This window comes from Numenius arquata, chromosome 11 (genome assembly GCF_964106895.1).
Source record: "Numenius arquata chromosome 11, bNumArq3.hap1.1, whole genome shotgun sequence".
Classification (NCBI taxonomy): Eukaryota; Metazoa; Chordata; class Aves; order Charadriiformes; family Scolopacidae; genus Numenius; species Numenius arquata.
Genome location: NC_133586.1, coordinates 43,597,701 through 43,618,834, shown reverse-complemented (window position 1 = coordinate 43,618,834; position 21,134 = coordinate 43,597,701). Strand labels below are relative to the sequence as shown.

Genomic DNA, 21,134 nt, shown 5'->3' with positions numbered 1-21,134 from the left:
TAAATAGGGAGTTATTTAAAATGCTTCTTGTGTACTCAGCAGCCACACGGGAGTCCCCTGAGGACAGCCTCACCTCGCACCCCAGGGGCAGTGAGCCGAGTGCCCGGCTCCTCTCTCCGGTGGCTGTTTCTGTACATGCAAAAGAAAAAAAGTCAGGCAAGATGCAGAATTTGTGCTTGGGAAGATGCTCGTGAGCCCGGCACAAGCCAGGGCCACCATCCCTGCAACCACAGCAAAGTGATGCTGGCAGGTGTGAAGGGAACAAGCTGGGGATGGCAGAGCTCTCTGATGGACACAAGCTGGAACACGGGAAATTCCATCACAACACGAGGAAAAACTGCTTTATTTTGAGGGTGCTGGAGCAATGGAAGAGGCTGCCCAGAGAGGGTGTGGAGTCTCCTTCTCTGGAGACATTCAAACCCTGCCTGGATGTGTTCCTGTCCAACCTGCTCTGGGTGACCCTGCTTTGGCAGGGGGTTGGACTAAATGATCTCCAAAGGTCCCTTTCCACCCCCTGCCCCTTCTGCGAGCGTTACCATCCTGTGTCTTAAAACTTGTCCCCTCGCCTGTCTCCTCCATCCACAGCCCAAAGAGAAAAGTTTTTTTTCCTCTTTGCTTTTAGTTTGGCACTATCGGAGCAGTTCCCCGTGGTTCTGCCCGTCGGGAATGCTCTGGCACTGCTCCCACCCGTCTCCCCACGGAGCACCGGAGGCGTCGCGGCTGGCGGGGTGCAGGGTGGGGACCCTGCGGTGGCGTGTCCTCCACCCGATACCCCAGCACTCCCTTATCCCCTCTCTGCAGTCGCTTGTTGTTTCTTCTAGGAAACATTTGTGCGATGAGACGAAGCTTTCCTTGGCTTGAAGCACCTATAATTTACTCTGATGTAAATCGTAAGGAACTTGAAGGCAGGAATGTGAGGCTGGTATAAAGGCAGAAAGTGGTGTTTCGAAGTGTGTCCGCATGCTTTGCACACACGCTGGCTTTGCCCCGCTCCGTGTGAGCCGAGGGCTTGTGGCCGGAGCTGGCACCTGCTGCCTGTCCCTGCCCAGGGGCTGTGGCCACCACGCAAGCCCCCATCCTGCCCGGGGAAGGCAGAGCAAGCTCCCGGCAGCCCTGGGGGTGCAGTTGTAGCTGGGCTCCAGAGCTTGTCACAGCATCTGTCTGCTCCAGGTAACTGCCCCTGCATCGCCTGATGTACACTTGTACCCACGTGTCCTCCAGGAGCGAGCTCTCTGCCCCTGCTCCCCCTTGCAGGGATGTTTCCTCCTTTCTCCTATCTCTTCCATGGATGCTCTTCTTCCCAAGCCAAGGTGGTTGTGTGTAGGCAGCCCCGCGGGTCAGCAGAGCAGTGGGTTTGCAATGGATGATGAAGAAAAGTGCGTTCCCCCCCTTCCCACCCCCTGGTGCTCGTCCCAATCCCACGGCGTGACCTGACCGTGTCCTCCTGCCTCTTGCAGAGTTCGCCGTTTCCCTCGTGGAGAAGATGCAGGCTCAGGAAATCCTGCGGAGCCTGCGGCTCCCTGAGTTCGACGACCTCAGCCAGTTTTTCCGCAACCTGCCGGCCACGGCGCTGGTGGGCATCGGTGCCTTCGCCGCTGTCGTGGCTTACTGGTTCGCCAGCCGGCCCCGGGCCGTGAAGCCGCCCTGCGACCTGCGGATGCAGTCGGAGGAAGTCGAGGTGAGGCCGGGGGTAACTCCAGATGGAGAGGATGGCTTTCGGCCGAGGTCTGCACACCTGGAAACGAGCCCAGGGGACACCAGGAGGTGCTTTTGTTTGGTTTGAGGGCTCCCCAACCCCATCCTGAAACCAGTCGTGTAATTCACTACGCCAGGGATCACTTCACTCCCTAATTTACCTTTTCTGGAAAACTAGAATACAGCCCAGTAATTCATTCTCTTTGATTTTCCACAGCGTTTTGGTCTTGGCTTTGCTTAAACCATCCATGACCGAAAGGGTACAAGTACCTAAAGGGTGGGTTGAAGGATGATGGAGCTGGACTCTTTTCAGTGGTTTCCAGCAATAGGACGAGGGGCAACGGGCACAAGCTGGAACATGGGAAGTTCCATTCAAATATGAGGAGAAACTTCTTTCCAGTGAGGGTGCCAGAGCCCTGGAACAGGCTGCCCAGGGAGGTTGTGGAGTCCCCTTCTTTGGAGATCTTCAAGACCCGCCTGGATGCAGTCCTGAGTGATGTGCTCTGGGCAATCCTGCTTCGGCAGGGGAGTTGGACTAGATGATCTCTAGAGGTCCCTTCCAACTCTGACAATTCCATGATTCCATGAAAGTCGCAGGAGCTGCCATTGCCTGGGAGAAACCACTGAGAGGCAACAGCCGACAAGATCAAATCAGCCGGCACTTCCTGGTGTGTGCCCGTCACAGAGTTTGCTGCTGCAAACTTTGTAATAATAGGAAAAAGTAGACCTGACTCCACGCTTAGAGGCTGAGGAGTTATTAATTTTCATGCTTGCAAAAGGCTTTAAAGTTTAATGAAGCTGGTCTGTTTTAAAGAGCAGAACTATTTCTGAAAATTGTTTCCACTTAAATTAATATTTGAAAGTGATCATGAGAATTTTTAAGGCCTTTTGTGAAGTCCCCTCAAAAACCTTATGGTCTTTAATTCCAACAACTTTTTAAAAGGGTGGGAGGAATTTACACTTTCCAGGCCAGTTTTCCCTGTGGTTAGGGCTTCACTGAGACTTTCTTCTAGCTCCCAGCGTGTTCCCGGTTGGGTCACTCTCACCCTGCCTGCCTTCCACTCCTAAAACACCCCAGCTGAACCCACGCAGTGGGGTCTGGAGTCCAGCCTCTGCCTTGGTCTGTCCTTGGTGTTGGTCTGGATGTCCTCGAGAAGGTGCCCATGTTGCCAGAACTGAGGAGCCCACAGCAGTCCCTTCCTTTAGCACATCTCTACTCATTTACTTGCAGATTTACAATTCCTCCTCAAATCTCCTTGGAAAATATCAATCATCTCCTGTGGCAATGAGCCAGGTCGAGTGCTCCTCTCTGAGCAGGTGGTTCTCCATGTTATTTGGGACCCAACGTGGACATCCCACCTCTCCCATCCCTTTGGGAGGTGGGGCAGGAACACGGTGGTGGTTGCAGAGGCTTCTCCAGCATTTGGGGAGCCAAGCGGTTTACGGTTCGGGGTTTCCTCATCTCCTGGCTGTGTCACATCTTGTCATGTTGTGTCACACAGGGCTTGGCCGGGGCACGCCGGTCGGTGATCGGGGACAGTCCACAGCTGCTGACGCACTACTATGATGATGCCAGGACCATGTACGAGGTCTTCAGGAGGGGGTTCAGCATCTCAGGTGAGAGCATGGTGATGGAGAGGCCTGGTGGAGGACCAGACGATGTAGAGGTCCAAATGGTGTAGGAGGTTCAAAGGCTTAGGGAAGCTCAGAGAGTGTAGAGGCTGAAAGAGTGTGGGAGGCTCAAATGGTGTAGAGGCTCATTTGGACTCAAAAACCAAAGGAGCACAGGAGTCCCCCAAAAAAGGCGATTGAGAGAACCATGGAGTGGGAGGCTAAACTGGTGTGGGAGAGCCAGCAAGGGGACATCACGGAGAACGGGGGGCCCAAATAGTGGAGGCCAATAGAGTGGAAACAAAATGAAGGAAGACCCAGAGATGGAGGCCCAAATAAAGTGGGAGGCCCAAGGGGTGGAGGCCAGAAGAGTGGGAGACCCAGAGAGTGGGAGGTCCAAGGAGCAGAGCCCAAGGATGGAGAAGGCCCAGGGAGGGGCAGGGTGGGTGCTGCAGCCTGTGGTGACGTGGGTGCTGGTTTTGGGGCATGGGGGTTATAATTAGGGTTGTTATTTGCAACGTGCATTGTTTTGCCCTTAATGCCATTGAATTTTACTGTGCGGTCTCTCGGTACCACGAGATCGTTCTGCTGCCACTGGCAGGCAGCTTAACGTCCTGAATTTTGCAGCATCAGCAAAGCTCATCGTACATTATTAATTTCCAGAACATTTATGAATATGTTAAACGGGGCTGATCCGGGCATAGAGCTGTGGAACCCAACGGAGCTCTTCCTCCGCTGCAAATGCTGATACTTATTTCTGCTCGTTGCTGCCTCTTCTGTCAGTAACTCCTCCAGTTTACTTTTTATTCCACAGCAGGGCAGGGTGAGGGACTCTGCCAAAAGCTCTTAGGAGGGCTGAGTGTGGTGTATCAGTCCATCGCCCTTACCCCACGACCGATGGTACCATCACAGAGCTCTCACACACTTGTGAGACATCATTTCCCGCTCCAAAAAGCCATGATGACTCTTCCCTGCTCCATCATAACTATTTCTGTGCCTGCTGCTTACAACGTCCCACCTCGTTGAACACACCAATTTCATTGTTAGATTATTATTTCGGTACCACCAAAAGCCTCAGTGGAATTGCAAATATTCCACCCCACAGGACAGGGGTAAATAAATAACTCAGTAGGTGCCTGGAGGGATGCATCTTGTGCAGGTGAGTACAGTTAGCAAATTAATTAAACTTCTCAAATATTCCTCCTGCCACGTAGCGCTGTGTATTGTCTTACCCTCCTCCAGCGCAGGCTGTGCTAAAAATAGCAGTTTTCACTTTGAAGTGTTTAAATCAAAAGGCGGGGAAAGCAATGGGAGCCAGTGTTTGGGATGAAAGCCCTCATCAGACGCTACTCTCGCGCTGCCTTGGGAGAAGTGTCTTTTAATGAGGCTGTTTGGGGGCAAACTGCTGCTGTCCCCTCTGTGGCTCGGGGAGGGACTGAAGTGATCCTTTGGGAGACCCCGTCTCCCGTTATCTCCACCTGTGTGTTTAATTTGATCGGGTTTGCTGTGAGCTCTGCCCCAGGAGCGAGAACCAGCCCCGACAACAACAGATTTACTCCTCGAGGGCTCCGCCGCATCCCCGCGGCGCAGGCAGCACCTTAACTCCTGGCAACCCCCACAAATCCATCATCTCCGCTTATGTCTTCCAGAGAACGGCCCCTGCCTGGGGTTCAGGAAGCCCAAGCAGCCCTACCAGTGGCTGTCCTACAAGGAGGTGAGCTGGAAATGACACCCCCCATGGAATCCTCTCCCCCGGTCCTCCCCCCTGCCCAGCAGAAGAAGGGGATGTTATGGTGTCCATCGGTAGCACACACACTCTAGACCAGGAGGTTGCCAACGCGCCATGTGAGGGCTCCCGGTTTCCTCACCCAGCCACATCCTGGCATTCTGTAGGTGTGTTGGGCACATCCCAGCCTTCTATAGGTGTGTCGGCTTTCGGAGACCAGCCCGATGCCGCTAGCCCGCTCTTGACATGCTCAAAGCCATGGGGCATCGCCAACCAGAGGTCAACTGGTGGTCAACTACTTATGGCTCACAGTAACATTAAAAAATTGGGCTTTAAGATAGCAAATCCAATAATTTGAGAGCCTCCCTGGATAAGCTTAGTCTTCGCTTAGTTTGGTATTGTTTATATTCCTCTTTTTTAATGTATTTTTTTTTTCCTCTCCAAATCCCAGGTGGCTGAAAGAGCAGAAGCTCTGGGTTCAGGGCTTCTTCAGCAGGGCTGCAAGCCCTCCACGAAGCAGTTCATTGGGGTCTTTGCTCAAAACCGCCCAGAGGTGAGATTTTTAAGTACAATTTGATGCTGTATTAATAATGTTCCTGACTTGACAGCTTGCTTTATACTTGAAGCTTGTTCTCAAGTGTGTTAAATCTGCTTCCATGGTCCCCTTCTCACCTTCATGCCTTGATGTCCTCCTGCAGTGGATCATTTCTGAGCTGGCTTGCTACACCTACTCCATGGTGGTGGTTCCCCTCTACGACACCTTAGGTCCTGGAGCCATTCGTTACATTGTCAACACAGGTAAAACCAAAATGGATATAATCTTCTCAGAAATGAGTTTTGTTGCTCAGAATGGTTTATTTTGGTGTTTTTACTCGTTGAGTGTCTCGAAGCCATTTGGAGAGGTTTCTGGGGAGCCGTGTCCCCGAGCTGGGTCAGGGCTGCCTCTGCTGCGTTTCCCACGCGCCCGGCCATGCACAGCCGGGGACGGGGATGCTCTGACAGTGGGAATTACTCCACAGCCACCCACTCCTGTGCTGCTTCGTATTCTGCCTCCTAGATTTTTTAGCCCACACAGTGAGCAATTTTAGTATTTTGAACTGAATCCCAGAGTAATTGTAGATGTCAGCTTCAGCTTCAGCATTCATTTAGGTTAGCGAAAATTGCAGTAATTTTCTAAGAGAAAGGTTTGTTATATATTCTAGGGTTCCTGATGTTAGCCTGAAGTCAGTATCAGAGCTATGAGCCAGCAGCCTGTCTTGCATTAAAAAAGATTTACTGTAAACAACTCATTTGGCTGCTTTTCTTCCAGCTGACATTTCCACAGTCATCTGCGACAAACCTGAAAAAGCCAGAATACTCCTCGACCACGTGGAGAGGAGAGAAACACCGGGTCTGAGCTCCATCATCCTGATGGACCCCTTTGAGAAGGAGCTGACGGAGAGAGGAAGGCGCTGCGGGGTTCGCATCCAGACCATGCAGGAGGTGGAGGTAAGCTCGCTCTCCTTTTACTATATTTTGTAGATTCTTTAAAAAGACAGCAAAATACCCAGGCATTTGTGAACTGCATGGCAGGTTCAGTGTCTGGAGAGCAGAAAAGAGCAGCTTGTGGCTGATAATACCGATGCTCAGAGCAGCTGCCTCCTAGTGTTACTCCTTGTTGATAGGAGCCAACGTTTCAAGCCTTCCTGCTCAAATGAGATATCAGCTGCTATTTAAGCCTGGGAAGGGTTGTTGCTGTTCGAGACACCGTCCTCCTACACGTAAACCTACAGCCTTACACTTTTATGAAACAGCCTAGATCCAGCTCAACCATCCCAAGCACTGCTTGGAATCCAGGAATGGCATTGCAGTTGACGCAAGAAGCTTTGGAGAGAAAAGATGACCTAAGTGTTAGCCACAAATTTTTCTGCTCTAGCTCACGCTCCCCCTTAGTGTTTGGCAGCTCGTTAGCAAGCGGGTTACACCACAGGAATTAAAGTGGAAATCATTTTTTTTTTCCCTTTAATCTCTTTCAGGACTGCGGCCGTGAGAGTCGGCACGTGCCTGTGGTGAGTGTTGGCGTGCTGCTTTCCCCACCTACAATTAATTACAGGCGACTACGTTGCATTTATTGCACTGAGAAGAGAGGGGAGGGTTTGCTCCGGGCCCAAGGAAATCCCTGTGTCCCCAGGGCAGTGCCCCGGGACCCTCTTGGGGTGGGAGGCAGTGGAGGAGCCCAGGGACTGTTGATAGACCCGCTGGAGATGGGTGGTATTTGCTTCATACCCTCCTCCTGGGACACTAAACTGAGATAGCTCATCCTTGCTGAACATGTTAATTAGGCAGTAATTAAATGCCGTTGTTAAGCCACATCAATTCCACTACCTTACCCAGGTGGCCCAGGGGGAATGTGTTTGCATCCTTGGCTTTCTGCTGGGGTTTCTACAGCTCAGAAACGCTACCCGGCAGTATTTCTCTGGGATATTTCTGGAAAATTGCACTGATGTTTTTTCAGTGGCTGCTCATACACAAAATGAGCTTTTTTGAGTTTTTGCTGCAAAACTCGCAAAAGCAGCCTCTGAATTTCAAGCCACTTATTTATTCATTGGTGACCCAAAATAGCACACACGTGCAGCGGTGCTGAGAATACAGAGATATTACTGGAAACGGGAGCCATCAGAAGCTTCGGAAAGTTGTCCCCTGTTGGGGATAACCACGCGTTTCCAGAATTTATCTGGAAATCAGTAAATTATCCCAAGTTTTCCCACACATCTACAAGTATAGATGGTGTCTTTGAAAATACTAGCTGCAAGACAAATATTCCATCACAATCGTCTTACACTAAAGCATGCCCTTAATGCAGCTGGAAGAAAACATATGGGAGGAATAGAGTCTGCATCAGCTGAAGAAACCTGATAAAAGAGAGCTTTATGATATTCTTTTCTATTTGCCAAGGGGAATGAAAGCTTTTTATGACAGAGCTGAAACATAATTGGTTTGATCTTTAAGTTTATACAATGACAACAGTCTGCCGTTGACCCTTCTGCATGTGATATTGATGTGATTTTTCTTATTCTCCTTGTGTATTTCTAGCCTCCTCGACCAGAAGATCTATCAATCGTGTGCTTTACTAGTGGCACTACAGGTAAGAGAAGATGTGTTTTAATGTCGACATGTTAGAATAGATAATTGAATTATTTATTAGCACCGCCTCAATCTGTGCAAACCTGCTGTTATACCGATATGGCAATTTCTATGCATTTTTAGTATTTAAGAACATATATGTACACACGTTTCTGTAGATTGCAAATTTAAAATAATGATATATTTATTTTTCATTTGAATTCCCTGACATACACTTTGGCAGTACGATTTTGCAGTTGTCTGGAAATCCACCCATGTTTCTGCTGCCCCTTTTGCAGTGTAGTTATGAAGCGTGTGATTGATTGGTATTTATATTCTGCAGATGTTTAAAAAAAAAAAAACAAACAGAAATGTGGGTCCACAGCTTTCCATTCCCTTTATCCTAAGCACACCAATGTCCTCAGCACCTCCGTGTCCTCTGCAGTGTGTCCCAGCGTGCTCGCGTGTTGCCCATGTCCTCGGGTTGGTCCTGGGGCACCGCATGTTGGGGGATGAGCCTGGGCAGCCCATGCTGCTGGTGGTTGTGTGCTGCTGGGCCCTTTTTCTTGGAGAGGAGCAGCATCATTTTCCTGCCTGTTCTTAGCAGGCACAGTGCTTTCTTCTCACTCCAGACCCTGGTTTTCACAGGGCTTGCAGGCCAGGTTGGACAGGGCTTTGAGCAACCTGGTCTGGTGGGAGGTGTCCCTGCCCAGGGCAGGGGGTGGAACTGGATGGTCTTTAAGGTCCCTTCCAACCCAAACCATTCTATGATTCTATGAATTTCCTACTCTTGAGAACTCAACCTACATAACATCTACCAGAAAGCTATCCCTGCAGATAGCGCAAATGCACAAGCCGTGATCGCTTGGGGAACCTGCAGGGAAGGACCACGCTCTGGGGACTGCTGGAGTGGCTCTTCCAGGCTCCCCTGGTCTCTCAGGATTGCCTAATGCTTGGTCCTACCCCAAAGCATCCTCGACTTGGCCTCCGCTAATTTAGGCGAGCAGAAGGTGCTGTTTGATACCAAGCTGCCCTCCGAGGAGGGAGCTGCTGCTCCGCCTGCGGAGCACAAAGAGAAGACATCTCCACCTTCCACCTCCTGGAGAAGACTCGTACTGCACATCAGGTAGGCAGCTGCTTTATCAACTCCACGTACAAACTCAAAGTGCGTTAAAAGGCTTTGGCTTTTTTGCCTTCATGCATCGTTCTTAGTTTTGAGAGCTGTGCCCTGAGAAAGGAGCCTGGGACTCTGCTCCGTCTCAGCCGTGGGAATTCCTAACAGGCAAAGGTTGAACCCGGTGCCAGAGATGGACCTCACAGCCAAGAGCTGCCAGTGCCGGCTCTGCCAGTGCAAAGTGGCCAGGCTCAAATGGGAATTGTAGGAAACCAAAGGAGCTGTGCCTACACATACGGGGGCACACAATTTGTGTCAATTTTAAAGCGCAGAGCAATTATTTTTTTTCAAATCATATTTTTTTTTTTTGTTATTTCTATTTCTAAATAAGAAATTCTGAACAGAGAAGGGGTTTTCTATTTTCTTTTTTTATTTGCAAATGCAAACATAGGCGGGTTACTTTGTGCTTTTCTTAGGAACATGCCTGAAGTTACAGAAATCGGACAACCAGGGAGCAAATTTGCTTTCTCCCTCCTCAGAGAGAGATTTCAGATTCTGTAGGTTACCTGCAAACTCAACTCTCGCAGCGCAGTGCTTTGTGAGCCACCAGCCCATCCTCTGCTGCTGGAGGACTTTGCACATCACCTTCTGGCTCTTCCAGGGGTTGCATCAACGCTCTGGTCTGGTTTCCGTGTTGTGTTTTGGTGTAAAAGGCTTGGCTTTTTGTATAGCCCACATCAGGGTATTTTTATTGACCAAATTTAGGTTTTTCTTCCAGCGGATACGTTCTCAAGGGATTTTTCAGTTCTGAAGGGCTCTAGACATTTTTGTATGGTGTGAAACAAATCTTAGCTCTAGTTTGTAACCTGGAAATTGTAGCATTGGAAACAATTTTAGGTGCTTAGAAAAAAAAACAAACCCAGAAGTAGACTTTAGTGTGTGCTTTTCTTTGATAGGATGAGACGCCCAAATGCCTCCCTGGGGAGAAGGGAGAGGCTGAGGTTGCTGAGCTCAACCAAGACCAAATTTCATTGTTTTACCAAGAAACCACCAGCACTCAGAAACAGGCTAAAGCCACACAGCTGTCCCCAAACCATCAGGATATAATTTTTCATGCTGGATAAAAAAACTGCTTCCCAGCGGTTTCTCAAAGCCTGCCAGTGCACATCCCCGGCTGCCGGAGGCTCCCGGGAGAAGGAAAACACATCCCGAAATGCCGATGGATCACACCACCGAGTTAGTGCTGGAGCTGCTACTTGAAATACCCCTTTAGTGAAGTGGAAAAGGTTCTTCTGTTGCTTATGAGAACTGACCAACCAGCCTGGCACCAGGAGGAGGAGAAATTGCCAAACCTGGGCTATTAACCGACCGGGATCGCAGCGTACCCATTTCCATAACAGGACCCTGGCAAGATGTGTCTTTATGAGGAAATTCAAACTATAGAGCAGTGTTACAGATCTGGCATTGAATTTTTAAATTTTTAATTTTTTTTTTTAAAGGACAAGCAGTATCACTGGCAGCCTTTTTCTCTCAAAGTGGTAATTCTGGGAAAGGGCTCATAGCAAGGGGGGCACCGGTTCTGCTGGGTTAACTCTTAAAACAGGAGAACTAAAGGAGGACACAAAAATTTTCAGGAATCCCCCAGCCCTAAAAGCTCCAGCTCCCCTGTGGCAGCATTCGGGATCTCTCCTGATGAAGGCTGCCCTGGCTTTGGTGCTGCTGCTCTGCTTTGATGCCTGGCCGGGATGCTGAACCTGCTGCAGGCAGGACACAGGGGGAAGGAGACAGGACCTTCACGCTGCTTCCGAGGCACATCATGGGGATTTGAGGAGAGGCACTGAATTTGCATTAAAAGAAAAAAGTCAGAGTAAGTAAATGGGTTTCAAAGCATCTGAGAAATCTTCCCAAAAAGTGTGTCAAGGTGCAGGAGGTAGATCTGCCGCTGGCGTAGCCGGAGGGCACAATCTTGAATTTCCAAAGCCGTTCTAAGCACATTTTCTCCACTGAGCTGCTCAGGCAGAGAAACGCATGGCTTAGTGCCAGAGCACTAAGCACGGCTGCTTAGCTTAATACCAGGAGCAATTTCTGGGTCGTTGGGATGTATTTACAACAGACGTCGGGTGGTGGAGTTCCTCTTGAGGTCTGGATCCACGTCTGCACCCAGCTGTGAAAAGAAGCACCTCGAAACACAACCTGCCAGGCTGAGCTGGTGCCCACAAGCCCCTCCATCCAACACGTGAGGGCAGGAGCAGCTGTGGTTGGCAAAGACATCAGCCCCAGCTTCGCCTCCGAGATTCAGAGGAGGACGAACGTGGGACCAAACCTGTTCATCCGCAAGTGTTTGGGACTGAGCTACTCGAAGGCACCTGGAACATCAGATAGGGATTTTCAGGAAAATAGGCTGTGTTCAAAATGTCCTGCTTCGGCGCAATAAATGGTTGCAATAATGACTACTTTTGTTTGGGCCTTTATTCCGTTATTTGCGAGGCCGGGTGGGAGCGATGTCGGCCAAGCCGGGAGGACAGAGGGCTCGGCATCCGCGCCGAGGGGCTGCCGGCGACGCAGCCTTGCAAAATGCTCTAAAACCGTGAGGATCAGGCGTATTTTCCTGTGCTGAGACTGACTCACAACACACCAGTGCCCCTTCCCCATCTGATCTATAAGGTGGGGAGGCTGTTGCAGCCCTGGTTAACTGTCACGACATCGCACAGCTCCCGCGGGCATCCCTGCGGCAGGGAAAGCTCCTCCGGTCGGCTTCCGCTCGGTGGGGCGATCGAATTAAAGCCATCTGCTTAAAAACACGCTGGAGAGGGAGAGAGGCTGGCTCTGTAATCTTTCTTCGAGCTGAGCTACACCTTCTTTTGGGGAAATAATCCCTTGGAGGGTGATGAGGAGGGACAGTGCAGTGGCAGGAGGACACGAGCTGCAGGGATGGGGCTCTCGGCTCCGGTTTGTGTCCTCGGAGGCTTCAACCTGCGCGTCCTCCGTTTAACAAACACCGCGGTTTTGGCGTACGAACAGATTAAAAAAAAATCTAAAAATTGTATTACGGTGCGAAGGGGGATTCTCGGCTTGGGGGGGGGAGAAAAGAGGGTAATAAAGCAAATTCTGATGGTGTGGATGTGCCCGGCGGCGGGGTGACACGTTGGGGCTTTGCCATCTCCCTGCCCCCAGGTCACCCCTGCTCTGCTGCTGGCAATATTAATGACTTCCCTTCATTGCAGCCTCGTAGGCTCTTCTCGTAGCCTAATTTCTACCATGTTTTCTGCGTTGTTCGGGTTACCCAGTGCACTAAGTAAGAGTTTAACAGCCTTTCAAATGGGGTCTGTTGGTGTTCAAGGTAGTTCTTATCAAAATCTGTATGAAATAAACCCTACCTGGACCGGCCGGGCAGGGCTGGTGGCCGTGCTCCACCTGAGTAATCCCATAAATGGGGCTATTTCTGGTGGAAACTGTTGTTCAGAGTCCCCAGTAGAAATGTTCGTGTTATACCGTGTTTACACTATCATTTTATTCAATTTTGAGGATTGCGATAAGTGTTTTTGATGCGCGTTACTCCACAGTAATAACTAAGAAAATTACATACATTTTAAAATTAGAAAACAGAAATTGATACTTTAACCATTTCCTGCTGTGGTTTTTATTAAGCTTTTGGAAATTACTTACTGGCTCATCTTTTAAAATCGCTCTTTGCTTCCTTTCAGGAAACCCCAAAGGAGCTATGCTGACTCACGGGAACGTGGTGGCTGATTTTTCAGGCTTTTTGAAAGTGACGGAGGTGAATACCCTGATTTAGACAATGTTCCCGTGTGCGGAGTGTGCGGGTTGAGCTGTGTCCCGGGAAATGTGCTCCTGCAGAGAAGAGGTGAAATTTTTCTTACTCAGAGGGGCAAATCCGTGGAAATGGGAGCAGGTCTGGAGCGCTGGAGGGCATTAAATCTCCTTTCCAGCACTGGCTCCCTGGCTCTGGAGGGCTCAAAGTGCTTCTGGAGAGCAATGCTGGCTCCCGTAAAGCAATTAATTATTTTTAAATAATTAGGAGGGCAAACAAACCCTGTACAACTGCAAGTGGTGCTTCAAAAAGAGGATAGGGTCCGCTTCTCAGGATGCCCACACGACGTCATCCTTATTTTGCTGAAAGCTTTCTGCATATAAAGTGTGTGTATATGAGAACATGTAAGTTTTTACAAGAATGGTTAATTTCACTGATATTAAGGTGTATCTCGGTTTCTGTTATATGTATTTTTTTAAAAAGCATAGTGCTGGCCCAGCACCCCTAATGATGTGTTTCACGCAATGTGTAAACTTGTGTTTAGAAACAATATAGGAAGCAGAGTTGCTGTCGCACAACGGATTAAGGATTATATGCAGCGTGTACCTAACAAATATAAATAATCTTTCTTTTTTTTTTTTTTTTTTTTTTGTTGTTGTAGTAAACAGGCAATTTTATAAAGTAGTGATGTATATATGGGATGGAGAATTTGTTACCTTATGCCCCTTGCTGGTTTTATCGTTGGTGCTGAGAATACTGCAGTCTGATTACCTTCATCCTTGAACTTTCTGAGATTCCCAGGCGGCTGTTGTAAAGGAACTTGGACACGTGAGTTCAGTGGGATTTCTCGCACCACGTGCCCCAAGTGTCTGCAGGGCTGTGACTCCAGCAGTTTTGCAGTATGAAATGTCAAAGGCAGCAGTTGGCTGGGGCCAGCCCTCGGGCCGTGGCTGGCTTGGGAGGGAGGCAGCGAAATGCAGGAATGAAAACCGATGCGTAGCTACGGCCGAGTTTCAAAGGGCAGGAGCGTTTATTTTGGACGGGAACTAATTTGTAGAGGGAGCTGAGGGAACTTGGCATCTTCCGGGACTGGCCCGCAGGAATGGATTTAGTGTCCGCTGACGGCAGTGGGAGTCTTTGGTTAATCTTGAGGGTATCAGGTTGAGACCCAAGCCTGGTGTAAGTGGTTGTAAATTCAATAGCTTCGGTCACCAGGGATCGCTGGCGAGAGCGTAAATGCCAGGAGCCGGTCCACACGATTAGGGCAACGTGTCTAACCATAGTCAAGAAATCAAGCAAAGGGCAAAATACTTGAAAGTAGCATTGCTTAATCAAACAAAAATGAGAAGTACTGTAATTTGCTGTTTACGTGCCAGTTTTGCTCAGTTCAGTGACTTTTATAGACGGAACAGTGTTTTTTTTATGTGAACCTAGAGCTTTATTATAAGGTTTTTTTTTCTCAAATGCCAAGAGGCTGTTTTCATTTTTACACAGAACCGGGCACCCGTGCCAACTGTGAAATACTACTCAACGTCATCACTTTGGTCTGAGTTAAAACGCAATCATTTATTGCCTGGTGACTTTAAGCAGCCCAGACAGAGAGCAGCACAGCGAGTGATGCTAACGGGTTTACTTTACTGGGCTTGCAGAAAATGAGGCCAGTTTGAAGGAGCGTATAAATAGATCTGCAGGCCCTAACGGCTTCATTCAGACTGACACAGAAAATCATGTGAAGCGGGATGCTGAAAACCCCTCGTAGTCAATCCTGTTTGACTTGACTAGGTAACGGTTGGGAGGGCATACCCACATCTCACTTGCCCAGGTTTAACTCCAATAAAATACTCCCCGAGGAAGAAACTCCCGGGCGTTCATCCACCACCGTGTCCCGGGTCCTGGACCATCGATTCTGTCACAGCAGTGGAGATGTAAAGTGGGTATAAACTGCTAAGACTGGGAGCTAATTGATTTTTATACCCGTTTTCCACTAAGCACCGGCTTTGGTGCAAGTTATGGGATAATCAAGCTTTCAGGCTTTTTAATCCATAATATTACTGCAAGAATTTCCAATTTCCCTTGGAAATACAGGGAGAAAGGCTACTTTTTCTTTTGGGGCATGGGTCAGGTAAGGCTCTCAGGGCCTTTTTTTATGCCAGCCCGCAAGACTTAAAACCTTGAGTTAAACCTGCAAGAGTTAAAACCTTGGCACACCAAAGACTTTAGTAATTTTTATTTTTTGCGTAATTTTTCCAGCCTTCTTTTTCCCCACTGCACCTGTCTGTGGGGTGGCAATAATGCCCTTAAAAATCACATCTTAATCACTTGAAATGATGAGAAACGCTAACAGAAATCATTACATTTTGCAGCTGGAAAAAAAAAAAATCATTAATTTTTCCAATGTGTTCTGATTCAAATCAATGATTAACCTAAGGAAAAGGAAAAAAAATAAATAATCTAATAATCTATAGCTTTGACTTGAGTAACACTGCAAATCTCTGCTGGAATGTGGAAAGCTGGGGTGGCTGTGGAGCCCCGCTGGTTTCCAGGAGGCTCCCGCAGGTCTGCACAGGGCTGGGCGTCCAGATCCCGGGCTCAGCATCTCATGGTAGATAAAAACGGATAAACAATTGGGTTCCCTCAGGGTGAGCCTCTGTTTCCAGTGTGGCTACGATACGCCTTCCGCCGTGGAGAGCCCTCTCCGCTGCCCTGTGTGTACATCTCCGTGCTCTCTACTCCTCCTGCTAACCGAGCTCCATTGATGCTGTGGCTTTTAACGCTTCACTTCGTACGCTGCTCCCTTCCTCTCTCGACAATCTTTCCCCTTTTGCTCCTCTGGTGCCATTTTTCTTTTTCTTTTTTTTTTTTTTTTTTTTTAATTGTTTTATGACTTTCTTGTTGTCTTCCTGTCAGTGTTTCTTTCCTTTCTGTCTCCCATGCCCTTCACCTGCAGAAAGTGATCTTTCCGAGACAGGACGATGTGCTCATCTCCTTCCTGCCTCTGGCTCACATGTTTGAAAGAGTTATACAGGTAAGAAACCTGCCTGAACTGACGAGGCCTCCTGGGGCTCCCTGTGTTTTCTTCCAGAGTCAGTGGTCTCCTACTTGTGAGGATGTACACATTTCCTATTTGCCTTTAGCACACATGTTTGAGAGAATGGTACAGGTAAGGTCCTAGTGTCAGTGGAAATCATCTGTTTTGTTTTTTTTTTCCCACGCCAAAACCGGAATAAAACACTAAATAACCAGCGGTATCTTGTAGCACTAAAAAACCAAAAACCCACCTTGTACTCCAGAAGCGCCACGTGCATAACGCCAGGGCCCGGCCGCTGGTCTCCGTGACGTGGCCATGGGTCCAGAGCCATTCCGGGAGAGTTTCCCAAGCTCTCCAGCTTACAGCGGTGGCTCCGAGACTGGAAAATGGCCCTTCGTCAACCAGCAGAAACTGCCACCTGCACAATATTGGGGGCAGCTTTTCAAATCACTCCACGACCAGGTGTCACGGGAGTAAAAGGATTTTTTTTCCTGCCGTTTTCTACACCAGCTAAAATCTTTTTATTGCGCAAATAAGCCGATCTGCAAATAAAAAACTTGCAGACACTGAAAAAGAGGAAACTAAGAGCGCGGTGTGACACACGTGATCCTCCTGGCAGGGCAGCGTACGGTGGGCATTAACTGGAAGCCTGCGTCCCCTGGAAATAACGGCAAATAGAAGTGCTAACTCGTGCCAGGCGGCAGAACTGACTTTTTACATCCCTTTTTCTGAAAAGAGAGGTGATAATTTGTGCTGAAGTTGGTATGTTGGGGAACGGCAGTTCATGCTGCAATCAGTGCGTTAGGGAAGTCAGTGAGACGGTCACACCAGTTCTCCCGTTCTCAGAGGCTGCGAGACAAAAACCATCCAATATGTGAAGGCTGGATCTGGATTCAGCCACAGGTCTGTACTTCTTCAGGGAGGACTGTTTCGGGCTAAAAACATGATTTTTTGAGTCAGACAAGAATAAAAGCCTCCCACTTCTGAGTAACATCCGGGCCAGAAATAATATATTCTGCCCGGTTAAATAAAAACAACTTGCAAATTGGAAGTGAAAGTCCATGAATGATTTGGAGAATTACAGCCCAGCCTAAAGGCACTTGTAAGTCTAATTTTAAAGGGCACGTTGGGCACAATGGCAGCACTATTCTGGCAAACTGCTTTGCCAGCAAAGAATATAATTATTAAAAAGTCATCTGTTGGGAAGGAAAAAAAAGTTAGAAACATTTGAAATATGTACAGCTGAACCAAAGGATGTTCAGGTTAATCCTCTCTACTAAAAAAAGCCCATCAATATAAAGATTTTTTTCAAAAGGGGTAAAAAGTAATTTTCGAAAGGATTTTTTAGAGCAAGCATTGTGGCAGCTTCCCTAGATTTAGCCAATGTTATTAGTTCCTGGAACTTACAGTTAAAATTGAACACACACATTCTTCAAAGCTAAGAATTTCTAGTAGTTGTTTATAATTCCCAATGAGCACACCCTTTATATATATATTATTTTTTATTTTTTTTTAAATTCACGGGCGTGTGCAGTGTAAAACACAGATTTGGCAGAGTGGTGTGTGTTAAACCCACATCACACGCATCACATTCCTGTGGTTTCAGCTGATGGAGAGACAGTCTCTAACCGGTTGACAGAGCAGTGAGAGCACTCCGGATAGTACTACCAGATTCTTTTTTTTTTTTAGGAGTAGCACAAAAAGACATGGGTGTTTCTTAACTAAAACCGTTAAAAATTTCTTATTTGGGGAGAAAAGCTGACCAAAGGGAGCTGACATTTTCCACCTGCCCCTTGCAGAGCTCAGACAGCTCAGGAAGGCTGAAGATGCTGCCTCCTCTTGCGCTCCAAAAGCAGGGAAGGGATGCTGGTCTCTGATAAAACAATAAAATACCAGTTTTACCAAGTTTAGTGACTGGTCCTCTGACTACCAGAGCTGCTGCTTCCGTTGCCAGTTGGCTCATCGCAGGCAGCCTGCCCGGCCCGATCCCGCACGTCCAGCTCTATTCTGATCTGATTAAAGCGGCCTCTTTTCTTCCCGAGTACAAAACCTCTGGATCTGTAGTTTCCATCCGAGTAAAGCACCTTTTACGAAGTGGGCTTCTATTTCTGGGATACAGGATCAGGCACTGTATTGCTAACCTAGTCTACGTTGTTGTATTTAAACAAAACTAAAGTATTAACACCTAAAAATCGGCTGCCGCTCCGTATGTTTTACGGTGTTTCTTAATTTGCATTTCTTTATTGACAGTAGGTCCTCGTGCTGTGAGCTGCCGTGGTAGGTCTGGGCTTCAGGGGAGAAGTTCAGCTCCAGAATCTGCCCATAACTGACTTCTCCATCCCCCTGTGCAGGGCACGAGGGGAAATCCCTTCTAAAAGCTTTGTTCTTCCAGAAACAGGGGCAGATTTGGTGGATGCTGAATGGCCAGTACTGAAAAGTGCCCAGAACTATCCCTCTATTTCTATTCAGTGCAAAATTTACGGTTACATTTATATGTATTTCTAAAGCCCCGTTGTTTTTTTCTTTTTTGCCTTACTGAGAGTAGAATTTCAGGAAAGGCACTGCTGCGCTTGGGAAGGGATGCTCTGCCGTGGGAATTCCAAGCCAAGAGGTTACATGTGCTCCTTTTTCTTCCCCTTCAGTCTGTCGTGTATTGCCATGGAGGGCGCATCGGGTTCTTTCAAGGAGACATTCGTCTCCTGTCTGACGACATGAAAGCACTGCGCCCAACCATCTTCCCCGTCGTGCCGCGGCTCTTGAACAGGATGTACGATAAGGCGAGTTTAATTTTGCTCATTTCGTAATAGTGAAATTTCTCTCCCTTTAATACTTCTCTGAAAGGATTCCCTTAGTCATGGAGATTTCCTGAGCGGGGGGTACTGTTTCTGCCCTACTGCCAACACATTCTTACTCTGCCTAACTGATACAGCTGCTCCAATCTGTGTGTGTACATATATATATATATATATATAAAAAAAACCCCGTTGGTTTACACAGACTGCCGGCCTGGCTTTTGCATGTTAATACAAAATCCCTCTGTATTAGCCTCTTCTCCTGTTCTCACTGAGGTTACTGGTGACTAGGCATGGATCTTTTGCAAAGCACTACTGAGGAGAAGGATCTGGGATTCCTGGTGGATAGCAAACTTTCCATGAGCCAGCAATGTGCCCTTGTTGCCAAGAGGGCCAATGGGATCCTGGGCTGCATAGGGAAGAGTGTGGCCAGTAGGTGGAGGGAGGTCATTCTCCCTCTCTGCTCTGCACTGGTGAGGCCACAACTGGAATACTGCATCCAGTTCTGGGCTCCCCAGTTCAAGAGAGACAGGGAACTGCTGGAGAGAGTCCAACGTAGGGCAACAAAGATGATGGAGGGATTGGAGCATCTCCCTGATGAGGAAAGGCTGAGAGAGCTGAGGCTCTTTAGCCTGGAGAAGAGAAGGCTGAGGGGAGACCTTATCTGTGTTTACAAGTACCTAAAGGGTGGGTTGAAGGAGGATGGAGCTGGACTCTTTTCAGTGGTTTCCAGCGATAGGACGAGGGGCAACGGGCACAAGCTGGAACATAGGAAGTTCCATTCAAATATGAGGAGAAACTTCTTTCCGGTGAGGGTGCCAGAGCCCTGGAACAGGCTGCCCAGGGAGGGTGTGGAGTCCCCTTCTCTGGAGATTTTCAAGACCCGCCTGGATGCAGTCCTGAGTGATGTGCTCTGGGCAACCCTGCTTCGGCAGGGGAGTTGGACTAGATGATCTCTAGAGGTCCCTTCCAACTCTGACAATTCCGTGATTCCGTGATTTCCAGAGACAAGGGAGTTTTTTTTCATCACAGAAACCCCAGTCAAACCTGGGTGCACCAGGACTTTCTGTGCCTTTCAACCAGTTTTGGAACTTGACTCTCTCTTTCTGGTGGCATTGACAGCTGAAAATCAGGGACCGCAAAAAGACTATGAGGATTTGGGCAGTGTAAACGTGAGGTTGGCTTTTGGGTCTAGAAATCTTTAAAACTAAGAGACGGTCTTGAAAGGTATTTAAGACAGACGGGTCTGGTTATCAACGTAAATCTGTTTGACCAGCTGGGAATATTTATTCCTCAGAAGACTTAACCTCTAAAGATGAGCTTAAGCAGGAGCTACTGATTTAATTTCTCCCCAAGGTCAGGACTGTTGGCTCAGGGGTTCTGGTGCCTCGTTAGAGGGACGGCCACTGAGGGGGTTCTCATTTGTAGCTCGTGCTGGTGTCTGATTATGCTTTGGTAAACACAGCCCCATCACCTTGTCGCCTATACCTGCTCTGCCTGCCAAGTATTCAAGTTGCTCATTCAAGTTGCTCAGATTTCATTATTTCATGAATCCTATCATAGAAATCATACAGAAATAGCAGATGTGTAAATCTAGTCAAAGCCTACCCCACCGTCCTCTCTCCTTTCTCCCCCAGAGGAACGGGACGTACAATAGCAAATAGGGTGCAACAAACCACTCTTTGTTTTTTAATCTGATAAAAAAGCCATGGCGTAGTCTTGTTTAACTGTACTGCCAAGGTAACTGTGCCCTGCCTGGCAGGGGCAGAACCACAGAGCTGTAATTGTGAGCACAGCAGCCGATGGTGCTGTAGGTGCTGGAGCGGGTGCAGAGGAGGGCAACGAAGCTGGTGAAGGGCCTGGAAAACAAATCCTATGAAGAGCGGTTGAAGGAGCTGGGACTGTTTAGTATGAGGAAGAGGAGGCTGAGGGGAGACCTCATCACTCTCTACAACTACTTGAAAGGACACTGTAGAGAGGTTGGTGCTGGTCTCTTTGCACAGGTAATTAATGACAGAACCAGAGGGAATGGCTTCAAGCTCCAACAGGGTAGGTTTAGACTGAACATTAGGAAAGAATTTTTCACAGAAAGAGTGGTCGGGCATTGGAACAGGCTGCCCAGGGAGGGGGTTGAGTCACCATCCCTGGATGTGTTTAAGAGCCGTTTAGATGTGGTGTTGGGGGCTATGATATAGGGAAGAACTTTGTAGTGTAGGGTAGATGGTTGGACTCGATGATCCCAAGGGTCTCTTCCAACCTGGATGATTCTATGATTCTATTCTATGATGTCTCCT

The 21,134-nt window shown here is 48.3% G+C and overlaps 1 protein-coding gene across 6 annotated transcripts in view; it reads left to right on the top strand.

The window, feature by feature from the left end:
- The first annotated feature begins 1,456 nt into the window (after window positions 1–1,456).
- The window catches only part of ACSL6 (acyl-CoA synthetase long chain family member 6), a 29,728-nt gene continuing 10,050 nt past the window's right edge, over window positions 1,457–21,134 (top strand). For 2 of the 6 annotated variants that reach the window (XM_074156625.1, XM_074156623.1), the window contains exons 1-11: window positions 1,466–1,573; window positions 3,198–3,312; window positions 4,956–5,020; window positions 5,484–5,585; window positions 5,731–5,830; window positions 6,342–6,520; window positions 7,048–7,080; window positions 8,105–8,156; window positions 12,953–13,026; window positions 15,968–16,045; window positions 18,691–18,825. In XM_074156625.1, the coding sequence (XP_074012726.1) occupies window positions 1,484–1,573; window positions 3,198–3,312; window positions 4,956–5,020; window positions 5,484–5,585; window positions 5,731–5,830; window positions 6,342–6,520; window positions 7,048–7,080; window positions 8,105–8,156; window positions 12,953–13,026; window positions 15,968–16,045; window positions 18,691–18,825 (1,023 nt within the window). In that variant the 5' untranslated portion in view covers window positions 1,466–1,483. Of the gene's footprint in view, window positions 1,679–3,197; window positions 3,313–4,955; window positions 5,021–5,483; window positions 5,586–5,730; window positions 5,831–6,341; window positions 6,521–7,047; window positions 7,081–8,104; window positions 8,157–12,952; window positions 13,027–13,339; window positions 13,341–15,967; window positions 16,046–16,102; window positions 16,181–18,690; window positions 18,826–21,134 lie in introns of all 6 variants that reach the window. The other 4 variants (XM_074156622.1, XM_074156621.1, XM_074156624.1 and 1 more) reach the window with 4 other exon arrangements.